We start from the raw sequence: 18108 nt of genomic DNA, 5'->3' as shown, positions 1-18108 counted from the left end.
AACTTCAATCGGAGAATCTTTACTGTTGCGATGCATCATACGTTTTATTAGAGACGCTGATTGCAAGCTCCGGCGGCCGGCGCCGAATCGGCTGCTTATATTTGGTTAGCTTTTGCCGAGATTCGCCGGTCGAATCTTAGTAGAGAGCATTAGTGAGGTGCCGAACTTCGCCTGATTGGATTGAGATGAGTAAATGGAAGCTCACAGAGTCCCTGCAAATTGACCCTAATGACGGTGAGTATTTTGTAAATCTTTGGGCTAGATAGCTGGAGTTGTACAACTTGTAGTGGATACATGCGAATTTTTGGTGTCGCCGGTTCCATGGAAGAATACTTGTAGCGTGCTGAAATCTATTCAATTCTATAAAACTGTAGCTATATATGTGAATTACTCGTTTGCTGTCAAGAGGAACTGCCGCAAATAGTGTTGCGGGAAACTTCCTTTCAAATAAGGAGAACGCGGATCTCCAGCTTGGGTGTGTTACTCATGGCGGCAATTAGCATAGGGTACCGCTGCCTCGAGAAGTTAACAAGTCCTGAGAAGTTCTCATGCAAATATAAGTGCAAGGTCAGTTCTTTAGTCGGCTGCGGCTTAGTATCAAGGTGTACATCGCCTCAGCCCTATACTACCAATTCGGATCCCCATATTCGTACCCAATGCGACAGCCTAATGTGACAGCTCAACATGAACTCGGCTGTGGCTTACTTCCACTATGAGCTTGGTTTGGCTTACTTCTACCATGAATTCGGCTTGGCTTACTTCCATTACAAATCCTTCAATCCTTCGTTGGTTTGTCGTCGGTTTGTCGTCTAAGTCCGTATATCTGATCTAGACAACAACACCGAAGCTTATGCGCGTCTGCATCGTTAGGAGCGGCTAGCTCGGGTATTGCGGAATGGATGTGCATGAGAGAGACTACATAGGTGTAACGAGACTATCGGTATTACGTGCAGGTGATTCAAGTAAAATGCCTACCAAGGCAATGTATCCGCGGGAAGGAGGCCAAGATTTGCATCAAACAGCGGCATATATCGAGATATACGAGTATACGCTTAATAAGCTCTCAGCCCATAAGATATTAAGATTCTACGCGGAGTAGTCGGTCTGCAGTAATCCCGGCCGACGGGGTTTTACTTCCAATCATCTTACAAATCGTTGTGGAAAGGCTACTCTATAATGCCACCAAATGGAAAAGGATATGGGAATTCGTCGAGTAAGCCCAGATATTCGGAGATGTTATATGTCATCCGCCACTAAATATCAACTGCCCAAATGTGGACAGACTTTATGCTTAGTTCGCCTCCATTTGCCGCGCGTGTGAGCATACGCAAAGGTACTATTGAGCTGGAACTACTCCCAAAGAATACATAGCTTTGTTTGTCGCCTTACGCCAAGAGACGTCGTCGAGAATCCAAGGAATCCAAGACACTTCTTCCTCACTGCCACCTAGGAAACTTACCGTGAATGGCAAGCTAATGCGACCAGCTGAAGCTAGTGTAGCAAGCTTGTTTGAATAACTGGAACTAACTGAGGCGGTTCCAGCCTGTAAGAATGATTAGCACCATCGCTTCAGTATGCTTTCCATAGTCCAGGATTTAGGCCAGACGTGAGCACAGCCCCATATCTCGGTACACTATTCCCTCGTCTGCTCGTCTAGAGCACCACTAACTTGGAAGTGGACAAGCTCTCTAGGCAACTGAACAATGGAATCAAATTACGCAGTAGAACATCCAACATCATATGCCGGTGTGCTTATGTGACGTAAGATCTATCGCTAGTACCAACGTATGAAATGCTGGAGCTTGCTCGCGCTGTCAGAGAGGTGGCTTGTATCTAAAAGCATGTTTGTTGCTATTACTCCGTACGCCGTATTACAATTGAGTACCTATATTCTAATCACATATAAATTCCGTCGTTACCTTTTCTCAATATTACTGAACATTCTCACATCCATCTTTATATCACTAATACCAAACCTCGATTATAAGTCAACATGAGACTCCCTATTACAGGAGATCAGATCAAGGATCTAGCCGCTCAGTTAGATCCGTCGACTAAACTTTTTACCCGCGCAGATGGCCAAGAGTATGAGAAGTTGATTGCTAGGTGGGCCGACAATGCCATTAGACAGGCTGTAAGTAGCCCTTTTCTTAACATCAATCAACAATGGCTCATTGCTATAGGGCGTGGTCGCTGTTCCTGTGACATACGAAGAGGTGTCCAAGCTAGTGAAATTCGCCTCCGATAACAAGATCGATATCGCCGTGAGGTGCGGTGGTCATTCTACCGGCGGTTGTAGTTCTTCAGAAGGCGGCCTTGTCATTGATCTCTCTGGCATGCGCAATGTCACGGTTGACAAAGACTCGAAATTGATCATTGCCCAAGGCGGTGCCTTGTGGGCAGATGTGGACAACGCTGCAATTGAAAAGGGCCTTGCCACAGTCGGCGGCACTGTTAACCATACTGGCATCGGCGGATTGACTCTTGGTGGCGGCCTTGGCTGGCTTACCGGCTTATATGGCACAGTGGTTGACAATCTCGTCGCAGCCAAGGTTGTCATCGCCGACGGAAGCCTCTTGAATGCCTCAGAAAAAGAGAATGCCGACTTATTCTGGGCGATCCGTGGTGCAGGCCACAACTTTGGTGTTGCCGTCGAGTTTACGATTAAGGGGCATGACCAGACCAATGAAGTGTATGCTGGAGGCTACGTGTTCACCCCAGACAAATTGATTGCCATTATCGATGCGCTCAACGCCAAGATGAAGAATCCGGATCCCAAGGCTTCAGCGATCGTCGTCTTCGCGAGCCCGCCAACAATGCCCGGCCCGGTTATTGTTACCAACCTGTTTTATAACGGTGATCAAGCCGCTGCAGAGAAATGTTTCGATTTTCTGCTCAAACTAGAGCCCGTCGCCAATATGGCCAAGATGATGCCCTATAACCTTGTCAATGGGCTGTTGAACCCGATGGCAGCTCACGGAGGCCGCAAATCTCTCAAAGCACTCACTCTTTCACACGACGTGGATGCTGCATTCGTACAGGAGTTATTCGAAGAGTACGCACGAAAGATGAAGGAGAATCCCGATTTGGCTAAGACGTTTATGGGCATTGAGTTCTACGACACGACTAAGCTCAACAGCGTTCCTATCGAATCAATGGCATTTGCCAATCGCGGTCTCTACAGAGCTGGCATTGTCGGTTTGGAGTGGTCAGATCCTGAGAAAGATATGGAAAACAGGAGTTGGGGTCGAGGTTTTCAGACCAAATGCCGACAACACGTCATCGATCAGAACCAATATTCCGAGGAGACTACTAAGACTGCATTAGAGTATGCCAATTATATTGAGCGTAAGTGTTTTATTATTCTTAGTATCTGAGATAGCTACTAATTTGCTGCAGCTGGCGATCTTATCGACAAAAAACCATTTGGCGTCAATCAGCAACGATTAGAGATGTTGAAACACAAGTTTGATCCAGATTGTCTGTTCAACAAAACAAGCCCACTTGTACCTTTGAAAAATTAAGAGCATATGATATCACCACGATAGCATTCTAAAATAAATCTCTTCAACTAATTTTCGGGTCTCTTTACCTTTTCACTATTCGGCACAAGACTGTCTTATATGGTGGTAGCCGTCATAGTTTAATATAGCGAGATAATGATTGATTCTGGATTTGAACTGGATATTCTATCATTCAAGATGATAATACAGACTGGAAGTGGTAACACAATAATGCGTGACTCATCAAGAAATATATATACCTACCAGTATCTAAAGATCGATCCACACAATCCCTTTTGTGAGATACTATATATGTATACTTGTGTTGTGTTATAGTCTTTATGTTCCCCGTATGTGCATGTAGAACTTGCCCTATTGAATTGTTTAGCGGAGGAACCAACCGAGGAGTCAGCATAATGCGGAAAATCCGACACAAAAATACATTATTATCCTCAAGATCGCATAAGCCGTTAGTAATCCAACTATCTAAACGACTTTCAAGTTTGTTAGGGCTGTTTATTCGGATAATAAGCAAACTGGTGCAGAGCACTTTCTCTCTCTATCTTACCGAGTCCCATTGTTTCATCTCTAGATTTCGTGGTGACAGTCTAGTGCCTTTCCTATGAGGACCGTTCCCTATTTCACCTTTTTTAAACAAGCAATCATTAAATAGTGTAAAAATAAGGAAAGCATTCTGCGCATGCTTAAAAATAGATATGTTTGTCCTTACTATTGGCTAACAGAGAGCCATACTAAGGATAGAGTAGCGCGTCTTACACGTGGATATGAGGCTAGAGCAATAGGAGCGAGATCGCCTGTTAGTGGTTCGTATTGCTTTAGATGCATCACGATTCATGCATATAATCGCTGAGAAACAGCCAATAATTATAGTAGGCGTGTTTTCGTCAACTAAAATTAGAATGTCAATTGTTTCACATACTTGCGCAAGGCAGATTGCTCTGAAGCATCATACCTTCTCAGGCAACGTTCTAATTATATCATGTAGATCTCTTGAGAACGCAGAGAGGTATATAAGGCTTCGCGAAGCCCCTGATAGATCTAGAGTCAGATAGCTTCAGCTTTAATCCTCAATTGACGCAGACTACTTAGATTACAACATGATTTTCCAACTCTCTCTCTTCGCGGCACTGGCATCCGTAGCTCTAGCTACACCAACGCCTACAAAGACTTCCAAGCCATCAATTCCCTTGGGGAAACGAGACTATTGCGGCGATCATGAGAATCAACTAGCAACTTGGTACGACCGCGGCACCGACCCGAACCAAATCACAGCTTGCGGCAACAAATACGATCCTTCGGCTATCGTTGTGGCCATTTCCACAGACGTACCAAACTACAAGTCATTCTGCGGCCGAGAGATTCTCATCTCCTCCAGAGAGCAGACTGCTGCGGTAATTGCCATCATTGACGATGCCAATGCTACTGGTACTCTCGGAGAGTTTGCTCTCGACCTTTCTCCTGCTGTCTTTGATATCCTTTCGCCAACCGACCACACTATTGATCAAGATGGAGAAGTCGCTATTGATTGGGTAGTGCTGGGTGGCGATCCATGCCCTTAAAGGATTTGGGAGAGAGCGGTTATAAATGGTATCAGTTGCGAATTCATGAGTACTAGATGAGAAGTTTGTGGATATACAGGGTACTTTACTGTATCCTGGGAGCGGGCAACTATTCTTAGAAAGAGAGGGTATATATACAATTGAAATAGCAAAAGGTCACAAGGATTGCCAAGGATTCAATACAGCCTGATGAGATCGTTTGAGGGAGTTGTTCCGCAACGGAGACTATTATAGATAGATGCAACATGGCTCGGTATAATCGGGTAATCCTGGGGGATGTATTTATAGCAATTAGATCCATGCTTACAGAAATACCAGATTTCATCGGAGACCATTAAGTAATGTTGTTTGTATTGCCTTTTCTTTGCCCAGCCCAATCTTTCAGTAGTTTCATAGAAGCAGAGGGGGGTTCTGAGGTAATAATCAGCGCATTCCCACAGCTTGCCTGGTTTCTATGAGTCTTAGGTAGACCGCTAAGGGAAGGTCAGGTATATTACATTAGAACGCTAAGCCATCATTGCACCGGGAGGAAGAACTCACTGGCAGCCCGCCATCTTTCGCCAATTACTTCCAAAATTGCCCGTAATGAATTGATGCCCTGGTTTGTATCGCAGAAGTCGGCCTCGGGACCGAGAGACATCAACGACGTGACAGACCGGTAGATCCACTCCAACACAAAGGGAGAAGTGTCATCGAGCGTCCCCCACTCACCGCTGCGAAATCTCTGAGCATTACGCAAAGTGTTTGCTAACGTTGCTTGAAGTGAGAGGTATGAAGTATCCTGGCTTTCCTTGGGCGAAGATTTGAGTGAATTGGCCAGGACTACTGTATGTATAAGTAATAGTGCGCTTCTTTCCCTGTCAGTCTTCGTCTTATATAATAGCTGGCACGGTGAGATTGACTTATAGCAAATAGCAATTCCACAGCAGAATATCATGCCTCTCTGCGCTTCTTCAATTTCAATCAAGCGCTCGAGTGCAAATAGAGTCCTGTCTAATGGCATCATATCGCTCGGAGTAAGCTGCATTTTATCCTCCTTGTTTGGGATTTGTCGTAGTACTTGGCTTAGAAGATTGATGGCTTGAGCGAGGCGTGCGAATCGACCTGTTTTCAAGGTTGGTGGAGAAGACAAGGTTCGATATATGTCTATTGAGAGCACCTAAATAGCGTGTCCGTGGTCATTAGTTCATGCTCAGTGTCTAGAAGATCTGGTTGTGCAAGCAAAAGTCTTACCCCTCGATCCCAATCATCGTCGTCTACAGGTAAGATTGATTCAGAATCTGGGTCTGGGGTGCACAAATGATTTCCATTTAGAGGCATATTCGTAGTACTGTATAGGTCGTTAGTCCTGATTTTATAGTTGAGGGGATAATAGAGTCACTTACCGATCTAACATCAATATTGCCCACCATATACGATTCCGCTCCTCTTGCTCAATCCATCTACTCCCCTGAACTGGATATGCTTGAGTTATTCCCAAAGAAACTGCGTGACGAGCACATGATGAGATAGTGGTCAGAGCTGCAGGATAGATTGCGTGCCCTATCTCATACACGGCGGTTAAAATTGCTGATTGAATCGTATGGATGCTAACGTAACCCATCATCTCTGCGTGCAACAAGGTCTCTTTCACGAGAGTGTAAAGTTCGGAAGACAAACTGTAATTCTTCGGGCGACTGGTAATCAACTTAATTCCTAGAAGAACAATAGCCACATCGGGATCAGTGTGGTGTGATGGATCCATGAGCGACCCATACAGCCGCGTCCGAGAGATGATTGGTATCCATCGGTGAACAGTACGGAAATATTCATCAGCTAGAGCTCTTCTGTGAATGTGATCGCCTAGAATATGGTGAACAGCGGGAGAAAGTGATATACAAGGGCGAGGGATTGTCAGTTCGCAGTGGGTGGAAAGTAGTGGGTCGAGAAGAACGGCAACCGGAAAGCTATTTCTCAATAATGATGAATCATTTCGCAGAATATCCGCTTCTTTAGGTGGTAATGATGATTGGGTTTCCGCTTGTTCAGCTGGCTGGTATAGACATTTTCGGCGCCGCCTTATAGTCCAGACATTAGCACCGAGACTGTCTATAGTCTAGAGTAAGGCATGAGGTTATACCATACCGAAGGCACAGGCTACATGCTGGTAGCTCCCGTGTACAACGCCGCTTTTTCAGCTTGCATGCCTGACAAGACCGTCTTGCCGTCCCAGGAGTGGGTTGTATGAGAATCTTGCCTCGGTGGCTCATTGCGACCACGCGTAGCTTTGTGCGGGATTGCGGACAGAGTCCGCTTGAGAAGATGATGCAAGACGATGGGGTTGACTGCACCCTGTGTTGTACTCAATACCACCGACGATCACTGATGGTCAAGGTAACTTGAAAAGGAGTAGACTTAGTATATGCCGGCTAACTGAAAACGTTCAGGTTGCTCGATTGACGTGACTTGGGGAACGAGATATGAGGCGCCACCTTTGTGAGTAATCGTGTAAGAAGTTGCCATTCGGTGGATGTCGGAAGTACACGATTATCAAATGCCCCTAGTTTAAATAGCAGAAGTCAATGGATTACTCATACACATGCGTGATCACAGACGACTGCTTTGTCGTTGCCAGAACCCTTAGTTACGAACTTACAAGTCGGACGGTTTGTTTGAAACAGAGTGACAAGTCAAGAATTGAGTAGCGGTACGGCCGTGTCGTGCCAAGATATCTTCAATGTTAAAAGCCGTGCTTCTGCATAATGTCGTTTATTGTTGATGGTATCGTGCAATTAACTTGAACCAAAATTTGATTTACAATTATCACTGGTAGAAATCTCCCACGTAAAAAATTCTTAACCATCCAAGGAAAGACAGGCGACACATGGTTTACAACGCATTGTTGGAGGCAACATCGGGATCTTCCGTCCCTTTGGAATCATAATCAACCACCTAGGCTATTAGCTCCCGCCCATGGTTTAAGTCCGAAATTAACGAGCCAATCAACTTGTAACAAAACGCGGCCGCGTTTCCCGCAAGATTTGCGGACGACCGACGCTATGTCACAGAACGGACTTGTTAAACGAAGCACGTTCATACGAGTCGTCCTTTAGGATAACGGTTAATGGAACGATACTTTCTATCACGAATCTTGAACCGAGATGATAATTAATACTGAAGAATTGTTGATATGTAATCCCTCATCTTTAGTCGAAGCCAAAGTAAGAATTGCTCATTGTAGCTGCAAGTATAAATCACGGCTCAAGCCATCGTAGTAAACCACATTGCTTCAAATCCAACATTCCTCGTATCCCAATAAGAAAATAATCACAATGTCGTCCCCTAAGCCAATCGCCCAAAATGACTCCATCCAAGCATACGTCTACGTCCTATCCCCCCATAAAGTCGACTTCCCAGGCCAACCCGACACAGAATCCTTCGAATTCTCTCCCACCGCATTCACCCTAATCACCACACAAGACGGAGCAGTCCTAGTCGATTCGCCAACTACACCTAGTCAAGGAGAAGAAGTAGCGAAATGGGTCAAGTCAATCATTGCGGACAAGAAGCTCGCCTACATTTACATCACTCACGGTCACGGCGATCACTTCTTCGCCGCGGAAGTCATCCAGAAATATTATCCGGAGGCCCGCCTTCTGGCAACTCCGCAGACATACGCCCAGATGCAAGAGAATCTTGATAAGAAGACTTATGAGGGATTATGGGTTGCGACGACTCCGGAGTTGAGAAATAAAGCTCCTCCGGAAGTACAAGTGGATATACTAAAGGGCGACAATACTTTTGTTGTTGGAGGTCACCGGTTTCACGTCTTGAGTCTTCCTGGTGGTGATATTGGCGAATCGACTGTGCTGCATGTACCTGATCTCGAACTCGTCGTGGCGGGAGACGTCGTTTACGGGAGCTGTTATCAATTCTTTGGCCAGGCACGAACTACTGAATTGCGGAATAATTGGCTACAGTCTATTGATCAAGTTACTCAGCTGAAGCCAAAGGTTGTGGTGCCATCTCACATGCAATCGCATGAAGGGTTCAGCGCAGACCACATTGAAGAAACGATAAAGTACATTAAAGCATGGGAAGAGCTTGATGCTGCGACAAATACCTCGCAGGAGCTGGAAGAGGCTGTGAGCCAGAAATACTCTAATAGAATCGGGAGCTTTATTCTCCGATTCTCGTCTCTGGTTGCAAAGGGGGATATGCCAGGTCCGTAAGCGTAGCAAGAATGAATAGTATTACTTCAGAAATCTTTGTTATCATCATAAATGCCAGGATACTTTTTATATAAATCTATTAAAATATGTGATAGGGTGGAAGGGGAGTCTATAAGTGCCTGCCAAGACTGCTTTCTATGTCGGCACCTCTAGTCTCAATATGTTTTTATTATACATGGCTCATTTTGCATTGCGCTTCCTTCTTATGTGTGATAAAGTAATGATGCAGCTTCATGTGGACTGCTAAACTCCGTGGGAACTTCGTGAACGTTTTCAACTCATCGCTAGTACAAGTCCTCGTCGTCGCTCGCCGTTCCATCTTGGAATCCCATCACCGCTTTGCCTTTTCCTTTGCCATTGACTTGTTCGTCCTCATCGCTGCTAACGGCAATGGCCTTGCCTTTTCCTTTGCCCTTGCTCGAGGATGATCTACCGCCCCTCGATCCTCCAGAAGAGCCGGGTCTTTTCGCGTGGTCTTGTGATTGCTGCTTCTTGTCGCTTCCTCCTTCAAACTGCGCCCTTACTCTTTCGTAGTGTGCCAGTTCTCCTGCGCTGACACTGGGAATCAACTCCTCGTGCGCAGCGATAAAGTCCTCCTCTTGCACCATGACGGCGATATCTGCGGGCGTGGCGTAGTGGTCGAAGAAGTACGCCGTCGAGACCTCGTGCTTGTTGGCCGGGTCAGCGTTGAGGGCACGAACTTTGGCATCCACCGCGGCGGCCTGGCGGGTGACGGCCTTGAGCATGGCGTCACTGCACAGCGCATAGAAATCGGCACCTGTGTAGGTGAATGGGAGGCGCTGAGAGACTGATGCGAGAGAGACAGAGGGATGGAGGGTGAATCTATGCAAATAGGGATTAGTACAAGTTGTTTCTTCAAAAGGGGAGAGACTACCGAAATAGACTTAAAGGAGAAAACGTACTTTCGAGTGAGAGCCTCCAGAATGGTTTGCTGCTTCTCATGAGTGTCAGAAACACCAAGATAGAGCATCTTGTCAAATCGACCAGGACGCAGCAGCGCAGGATCCAACAAGTCAGGTCTGTTAGTAGCTCCAATGACAAAGACGCCTCCCGCATCCTCGCCGCCAGACATGCCGTCCAGCTCAGCCAACAGCTGCGACACGATACGGTCCATGACACCGCCGGAATCTCCCTGGTTACCTCTCTTGGGCGCAACGGAATCCAGTTCGTCGAAGAAGACGACGCAGGGGCGAGCGTCACGGGCTCTCTGGAAGACACGTCGCACGTTGGCTTCTGATTCACCAATGTACATGTTGAGCAGCTCTGGACCCTTGACACTGAAAAAGTTGAGGCTGTATTCGGTGGCAATGGCCTTTGCGAGGAGCGTCTTTCCAGTACCCGGAGGACCGTAGAAGAGGATACCGGAACGCTTCTTCATGCCCTTGGCAAACAATTCGGGGCGTTCCAGCGGTAGCTGAATCGTCTCCGTGATAGCCTCCTTAACGTTGCTAAGACCACCGACATCGTCCCATGTGACATTGGGGATCTTGGGAGCACCAATAGAATCGGAAAAGTTCTTGCGGGCGGCTTCAACGGCAACATCAAAGTCGGCCGCTGTCAGGCACCGGGCCGATGAGCCACCAGCAACCAGCACATCACGCACCGTCATTGGCAGGTGGCCGTTGCTAGACTTGGTAGATAGCGACTCGAGGCGAGATCGCTGGGCTATCGAGGCTCGTTCTACGACATCAAGTAGGTCACCGGCAACCAACGCAGCTGTCTTGAGAGCAATGGCATTGAGATCAATGGCCGGCTCGAGAAACACACCGCGGTCTTCAATGACGGCCCTCAGGATGGCCTCTCGCTCGGCTTCATCAGGAGCGCCCATTTCGAGCTCATGGGTGAAGAGGGCGCGGACTCCATCAGGGACTTTGTCAACCTCATTTGTCGTGGCAATAAGGACACGAACATCCTCGAGGATCTCCTTGATTGAAGACTCTATCCGATCGGCTGTCAGCGCTTCGATGTGCTGAATGAGGAGAGCGCAGCATTCTGGACCACAGCTAATGGCTCGCTCAGCGCGTGTCCTCAGGAAGCCTTCTGTCTTGACGTCGCTGCCACTGCCTCCACCCTCACTGATAATATCATAGGCATCAATGGTGAATGTGTGCAGGCCCATATCGCTACAAGCATCCTTTGCCATGGTCGTCTTTCCGATGTTTCGATGCGATGATGTCAGTAGGATAGCGACAGGAGGCATCTTCAGATGCACAGCCCTTAAGCTTGTTGCAGCAGCTAGGAGTTCCCGTAGCTGGCGCCTCAGAGGGGGAACATGCTGCTGGTCACGATCTGCCAACTGCGGCGGACCACCGTCTGCTGCTCGTTGCGGCGTCTTCTTCAGGCCAAGATAGTAAGGCCAAGTGCTGTCCTTGATACCCGGTATCCGGCTCGTCTCAAATCCAGACCCATGCATGGCAACAGTGGTGCTGTCGATGCATGCAACAGTCCCCCACAGGGATTCCGCAGTTCCGTCTTCGTCCTCGTCCGACTTTTGCACCTGGATATGACCAACTTTGAACCAAGCAACGCTGTCGAGATGTGACAGAGTCTCCCCGCCAGACTCAGTAGACCGTGCTGTCAGTGCTACTACGTCGTCGACCTCGGAACCGCCTGCACCGGGAGCTTCTTGGAGTGCCCGGCCCAGCTGCGCATCCACTGGCACGGCGATCAAGTCACCCTGCCGGACGAGGCGCAATTTATGCGCAAAGTAGCGTTTCAGTCCACCAAGCACGGCGGTTTGGTACGCCCTTTCGGCAGAGATGGGGGTTCTAATGTGGTGAATGGCGATATCCTTTGCGTACGGAGGCTGCGAGGCGCTCGCGAATCTCGGCAGCGTCCCTTTACCTTGATATGAGGACTTCTTGAGCACAGAGATGCGCAAGTGTGTGGCTCCATCAATGTTTGCGATCAAGATGGGCGAAGCATAAGCTGCTGGGCTAGATGGTCGCTGGACTTGCGACTCGAAGAATGATTGCCGTCGATCGCCCAGCCTGGAACTCGGTATCCGAGTGACGGGGCGTTGGGAGTAGCCCTCGGGCAAGCCATATACGCGAACAGGCCGCCAATTGGACACTTCAAAGTCTGGGTGGTTGAAGCTGCCCAGCCCAAACGCGCCAAATCCATTCAGGGGAGGCTCTTCGGCAGCCTCAATCCGGACCCAGTCTCCGGAGAAACACCCAATCTTGGAGAGAGAGGCCACATCAACATAGATTCGCGCCTCTTCATCGTCCTCGGGAGATGGCTTGGGATGCAGCAGGTCGGATGGTATCTGTCTTCTCAGACCGTGCACTTTGAAGAGCCTCCCGCGAGCTCGATCGGGACGTGCAGTAGTGGATGTAAAGTTGGAAAAGACGGAACCAGGAGTAGCAAAGCCATTGGTTTTTCTGCCACGAAGCGTACCGGCAGTCATTGGCGTTCCAGGGCCCATGGAATTCATCGAGTTCGTCGTCGGCAGCGTAGGGACCTCCAAAGATATCACCTCGTCCATGGAATCATCCGAAAGTTCCTCCTCTTGTTCTGATCCCGAGAAATCCGTCTCCGTCTCGGTAGCCGCCACCGCGTCGTCGGTAACAGCGCCGGCTCGATCGCGCTCTTCGGCGGCTGAGAAGAACTGGTCGTTTGTGCCATCCTCATCGTCATCGTTACCGTTGAGCCGCTGACCGTCGGTCATTGATGCGGCGGGACGGGCCTGTCGTCGGTTGATTCCTCTCCCTCTCATCAGGATGATCTTTGTAGATTCCGTCAGGACGCCCTGAGCAACGGGCTCACAGAGCATGATCTTGCCTGGGTTCGGTGGCAGGTGGGTGACGGGGTGAGGCGGAAGAGGCAGCGGAAACAAATCGCCCGAGTGAACGACCTTGAGGCTGCCAAGGGCCGCTCTGAGCGCCATGGCCACGCGCTCCTCGGCCGTCAAGTTGGCGACCCCCTTGGGGTTTGTCGGATGGTCCTTGTAAAACGTGCCCTCGCCATTCTCCAGCCGTTTTGTTAAATCGCTTTCGAGGTTGACGAAAACCGTCTCCAGCGGTACAGGGGCAACATCGAGGACAAGGATTTCGATGCCGCTGCGGCTATGGCTGGACAGCTTGGACGGAGCTACTTGCTGCAGAGTAACTGCAAAGCTCTGGAGAGCTGAAGATGAGGGCGAGAACTGAATGGTCGAATGGGACAGGTCGCTCGATCGCAGAACGGGAACAACGGACCAGGCAATTTCAACGGGGTTCGCATTGGGTGCCCATGGCGCGACTGCGATGTGGTGGATTTCGTCGGCGAGCTCATCGTTGGCATCTTTGTACTTCTTGTCAGCGTCTCTTCAGCGTGCAGCAGTAGCATTTCAGCGCTCTGGCGCATTGCCATTCGCTATGAATGACTTACCGTTTGCATGGTGCGGGAAGAGGTCGGCGAAGAGATCGTCAGACACGATGCCAACGTCTCCCTTGGTACGGTCGTCGAGCACGAGTCGGGCGGTGATGGCCGGTTTGTCCTGGCGCCGCCTGCGGTTCCGTCTCTTGTGTGACACGACAGGCGCTCCGTCTGAGACAGCCATCTCGGTTGGTTTCTAGAGCTTTTGAGGGAAAGGTATGGCGAGATCGGGCGCAAGGAGCCGTTGTAGCTGGGAAAGGAGTCGGCGGACAGAGCTGTTTCAATAGTTGACAAGACCCCGCAGCCGCTGGATCATGGCGCAGGCAGAGATCAGGAGAAGATGGAAATAAAAACAATCACAGTCAAGCACCAAGAACGGAAACAAAGCTGACCGGGAATCCGGGGCAATTGGATTCGGCGCGTGCTGGGCGCGATGCGTTGCGATGAAGATCAAAAGCCTGCCGGTGCGTGTCGTGTCGCTGCAGATTCCACTATAAGCAGCAGTGGCTCGGCTGTAGCCGTGGCAGCCTCGGCATAGGGAGTCGCTGGACCCCAGATTTCGGGGCCTCAGCTTCAATCTTACAAGCGCAGCTCAGCTCCACCAACGGCTGCTGCTGTAGTTACCACGGCAAAGGCGAGGAGCTGAAGCGGATGTTATATGTGGTAACAGGTATGTAGCTATGTGTATTAATCTACAGAGAAATGGGGGTGGTTATGGAATTTGATGATTATGGCGACGATGGAGCAAGTGCACATCCTGTATTAGCATGCAGTGTGGCTTGTATGGAGCACGAAGTAGCAGAATTGAGTTCTAAGGTTTCGATATTCCCACTGCGGCACAATCATCGCAATTGAACTTACCCGGGACTCGGTAAACTATATATGTACGAGAAAGGGGTAAAAGAGCTGGAGGCCAATAGGTGCCTGGTTTGCACGCTTTACATTCTGTAGGTGGGCGTCTAAACTCATGCAGAGTAAAGAAACAAAGTCACCTTCCTGCTAGCCAATGAATGAATGCGCTTTAGCGGCTTACACTTGATTATTTCGTCATGCCTTGCAGCAATGGTCTCCAGTCACTCAAGAAAAAAACCCCTTCTAATTGACCAGAATTTCACATGTATTTTTAGCAGATACACGTATCTCAAAAAACCAGCCATTCAAATCTCCACTCCTCCAACTCCGTCAGCACTGCCATCAAGGAGGCAAATATCACAGCCAATTTCACAAGCTAAAAACCCGGATTGATCAACGGAGAATTACAAGTACAGAAACGGATGGAAAATTAATATGGAGCCAACTAACAGGGATCGACTCTTGAATGATTCGCGACTCGATTGCGTCACACCTAACACATAGGCCTACAATGCAGCATTTTATTCTGGAAATGTGGAAAGCCCTTCTGCAGGGTTTCTGGATTTAGATGCAGCTTCTCCCCTCCACTCACCGCATTTACCAATTGTCTCATGATGTTTGGTTAGAGGTCACTCCTTTATATGCAAATGCTCCAATTTACGATACATGAGAATTGCTTGTTCCTGGGCTTTCACAACTTTCATTATTCTGATACCCGTCTAGAGAATTGACTGCGAAGTGGCTTGATCATTGATGTCATTGCCGTACCTGGTTGATGCCCACCCGTGAGCGATTACCACGACATACAGCAGCGACAGTCCATCGTATGGCTTGAATAAAGAAATTCGAAAAGACATAAGACAGTATAGATAAATAAATCTCACCACGGCCAACTCTCAATTGGTCAAAATGGGTCACAACGAAGATCCCCCGACCTCGGTTCAACACGACATGCCGCCTCGATCGACGTTTGAGGTTGCACAGCAGGCGGTTGAATTTACCAAACAGTCTGAGAAACTCTCACACCAACGGTTGGAGGACGACTCTGCAGCAATAGCTGTGCAGGCCGATTTTGTCACACCACAGGATCCCGTCATTGTCACATTGGACGGCAACCGGTTGCCAGGCGTGCCATTAGATGAAGCACACAAGCTCAACGTGCTGCGCGAAGACCTACAAGGACAGACGACGGAAGTAGAGATTAAGAAGGGAAGCAAGATTCAAGAAAAGATCTCGAATCCGGCCGCGCATCATCACAATGGAGAGGAAGAGCGGAAGATCATACAACTACCCGAACCTGAAAAAGATGAGGGAAATGGACAGTCTTGGCAGCAGGACTCACAAGGAACCTTGAGGCATACTATGCCTCCATCACATACGAACCCATTGTTCCCACCTCTACCACTATACGGACCGCCGTCTTTGCTACGCAATATCCAATGCTGGTTTTTCAGGTCGACGTCGTTTGTGCTGAGCATGGAGTTTCTTGGTGTGATTGTACTTGGCTCGCTGTTTACAAGCATTCCGAAATGGTGCAAGGCACTATTTCTGCCGAATGAGGAGAAAAAGCGGCCGTTTTATGAGCAGGAGCAGCAGAACGCTGCAATTAGAGAAGAGAAGGAAAAGGATTGGGACCCGTCGGGAGCTCAGAGACGTTTGGATGTTGACGAAACCATAGTGGATGAATACCCGCCAACTGAGGGCGGTAAGGACCCCATTATCTGTGATGTTGGCTATTACGCCCGCAGGGTTGGCCTTGACGTGGAGACTTTCAAGGTCGAGACTGAAGATGGCTTCATCATCGAGCTTTGGCACGTCTATGACCCTAAAGAGCATACACCCCTAGACGAGACAAGCAGAGAGAAACTTGGGCCAACCGTCTTTCAGGAGCCAACCCAGCAGCCAGGGAATCTGGGCAAGAAGCGAAAGTTCCCCGTGTTGCTGATGCATGGCTTGCTGCAGAGTTCGGGAGCGTATTGCTGCAACGATGAGCAGAGCCTGGCATTTTGGTTATGCAAATCAGGATACGATGTTTGGCTGGGCAACAACCGTTGCGGCTTCAAGCCCCAGCACGTACTACTCGATTACGGCGACCCGCGCATGTGGTGCTGGAATATTCGGCAGATGGGTGTCTTTGACCTGCCGGCGCTCATATCGCGCGTCTTGCACGAGACGGGATTCGAGAAAATCAGCCTCATCTGTCACTCACAGGGAACGACTCAGACGCTGGTGGCCTTAGCAAAAGAGCAACGACCTGACCTGGGCGAGAAACTGACCGTCTTCTGCGCTCTGGCCCCTGCGGCATATGCTGGGCCGCTCATTGGCAAGATGTACTTCAAGTTCATGCGCATCATCTCGCCCGGCATGTTCAGGCTCATGTTTGGGATCCACGCCTTCATCCCCTTGATGATGCAGATGCACGCGCTGCTGGATCCCCGGCTGTACGGATGGCTGGGCTACAAGGTCTTTTCGTTCCTCTTTGACTGGACCGACGAGAGATGGGACCGAGGCCTGCGCAACCGCATGTTTCAGTTTGCGCCCGTGTATGTAAGTGCCGAGTCGATGAGGTGGTGGCTCGGTCGTGAGTGTTTTGCCCACCACAAGTGTATCCTGGCGACGAGGGATGTCTTGAGAGAAGAAGAAAGCACGGATGAAAGCGGCAGCAACGAAGACGACTCAGAAACCAGTGACGAAAACCTCCAAACTGGAGAACAGATTCACAAGTCTAATCATCGGCACCACATCAAGGGCTCCACGGCATGGTACAATCACCAAGTGCCCCCATTTGCGCTGTGGGTTTGCGGCGACGATCATCTTGTAGACGGGAAGAGGCTTCTCAAGCGCTTCGAAGCAGGGCGCGAGCCGCATGTTAAAGTAGTGCACAGCAAAGTGATTCCCGAGTACCAGCACCTGGATGTGATCTGGGCCATGGATGCGCCAGACCAGGTATTTCGAGAAATCCGCGAGGTGCTGTGGAAGACGTGCGACGTCCGGGACTCTTGCAGAATCCCGGAAGGATGCGATACGGTGCCCAAGTGGGAACCAGCCGAGGTTGTGGCGATGGAGGCGAGCGAATAGGGGACTATGGATATATACGGTACGGAGTAGTTTTATTTTGTTTTCCTTTCCTAGGCCTATTTCTTGTTTGCTTGGATCCGAATGCGACCTAAAAGCTCGGAGTCTAGGGTGGCACCTGTAACGATAGATGTGGAGTTGTAGATGGAGTCGGCTCAAATACATGAGCATCTTTTTGCCATTGTCGGCAGATTGATTGCCAGGAAATGCAACAGAATTGAAGCTCCATAAAAGTCGGATGAATTACCGATTTCCCAGAAACTTGTGATTATTAATCTTTCTCACACTGCTGCCATCTGACGTGAAGCTATCGACACTTGATTCGCCAGCAGCCGCCAGAGCACAAGGTCAGATCCCTAAGCAAACTCTCCCCTTACTGCTGCTCCCCCGCATTCATTCTCTCCGCAAACGCCATCCAAAAGGGCTTGAACTCCATTTTCTGTCTTCAGTCTACGGTGACCCACACGCCCCGTTCGCGGCACCGAGGTTAAAGATCCATGGATTGCC

The 18108-nt window shown here is 49.2% G+C and overlaps 6 protein-coding genes across 6 annotated transcripts; 4 read left to right on the top strand and 2 right to left on the bottom strand.

Moving 5' to 3' along the window:
• Positions 1-1974: 1974 nt before the first annotated feature.
• M431DRAFT_522655 (hypothetical protein) lies at positions 1975-3540 on the top strand. Its single transcript, XM_024920509.1, has 3 exons — positions 1975-2134; positions 2184-3348; positions 3400-3540. The coding sequence occupies exons 1-3, from the start codon at positions 1994-1996 to the stop codon at positions 3522-3524; spliced, it is 1431 nt and encodes a 476-aa protein (XP_024771362.1). The 5' UTR covers positions 1975-1993; the 3' UTR covers positions 3525-3540.
• Positions 3541-4621: 1081 nt separating this feature from the next.
• Positions 4622-5083, top strand: M431DRAFT_92197 (hypothetical protein; the record flags this gene model as incomplete). Its single annotated transcript, XM_024924332.1, has 1 exon — positions 4622-5083. One exon carries the CDS (start codon positions 4622-4624, stop codon positions 5081-5083), a length of 462 nt encoding a protein of 153 aa, XP_024771361.1.
• A 514-nt stretch (positions 5084-5597) lies between these two features.
• M431DRAFT_121707 (hypothetical protein) lies at positions 5598-7394 on the bottom strand (the record flags this gene model as incomplete). Its single annotated transcript, XM_024912141.1, has 5 exons — positions 7203-7394; positions 6469-7171; positions 6317-6413; positions 5986-6242; positions 5598-5934 (listed from the first exon to the last, which is right to left on the bottom strand). The coding sequence occupies exons 1-5, from the start codon at positions 7330-7332 to the stop codon at positions 5598-5600; spliced, it is 1524 nt and encodes a 507-aa protein (XP_024771360.1). The 5' UTR covers positions 7333-7394.
• Positions 7395-8394: 1000 nt separating this feature from the next.
• Positions 8395-9294, top strand: M431DRAFT_522654 (hypothetical protein; the record flags this gene model as incomplete). The annotated part of the gene is made up of 1 exon (XM_024920508.1): positions 8395-9294. The coding sequence occupies one exon, from the start codon at positions 8395-8397 to the stop codon at positions 9292-9294; it is 900 nt and encodes a 299-aa protein (XP_024771359.1).
• Positions 9295-9578: 284 nt separating this feature from the next.
• Positions 9579-13033, bottom strand: M431DRAFT_92895 (hypothetical protein; the record flags this gene model as incomplete). The annotated part of the gene is made up of 2 exons (XM_024924415.1): positions 9579-10137; positions 10218-13033. The coding sequence occupies 2 exons, from the start codon at positions 13031-13033 to the stop codon at positions 9579-9581; spliced, it is 3375 nt and encodes a 1124-aa protein (XP_024771358.1).
• A 2077-nt stretch (positions 13034-15110) lies between these two features.
• M431DRAFT_510832 (hypothetical protein) lies at positions 15111-17902 on the top strand. The gene has a single exon (XM_024919547.1). It carries the CDS (start codon positions 15436-15438, stop codon positions 17602-17604), a length of 2169 nt encoding a protein of 722 aa, XP_024771357.1. The 5' UTR covers positions 15111-15435; the 3' UTR covers positions 17605-17902.
• Positions 17903-18108: the final 206 nt, after the last annotated feature.

This window comes from Trichoderma harzianum, assembly GCF_003025095.1.
Source record: "Trichoderma harzianum CBS 226.95 unplaced genomic scaffold M431scaffold_11, whole genome shotgun sequence".
In the NCBI taxonomy this organism is placed as follows: domain Eukaryota; kingdom Fungi; phylum Ascomycota; class Sordariomycetes; order Hypocreales; family Hypocreaceae; genus Trichoderma; species Trichoderma harzianum.
The sequence above is the reverse complement of the archived record's forward strand: the minus strand, read 5'-3'. Positions and strand labels throughout refer to the sequence as shown.

Bases quoted from the DNA above. Each gene is read 5' to 3' on its own strand.
- M431DRAFT_522655 (XM_024920509.1), top strand. From the start codon at position 1,994: ATGAGACTCCCTATTACAGGAGATCAGATCAAGGATCTAGCCGCTCAG. The intron at 2,135-2,183 runs GTAAGTAGCCCT...TCATTGCTATAG, and splicing joins ACAATGCCATTAGACAGGCT to GGCGTGGTCGCTGTTCCTGT. The intron at 3,349-3,399 runs GTAAGTGTTTTA...AATTTGCTGCAG, and splicing joins GTATGCCAATTATATTGAGC to CTGGCGATCTTATCGACAAA.
- M431DRAFT_510832 (XM_024919547.1), top strand. From the start codon at position 15,436: ATGGGTCACAACGAAGATCCCCCGACCTCGGTTCAACACGACATGCCG.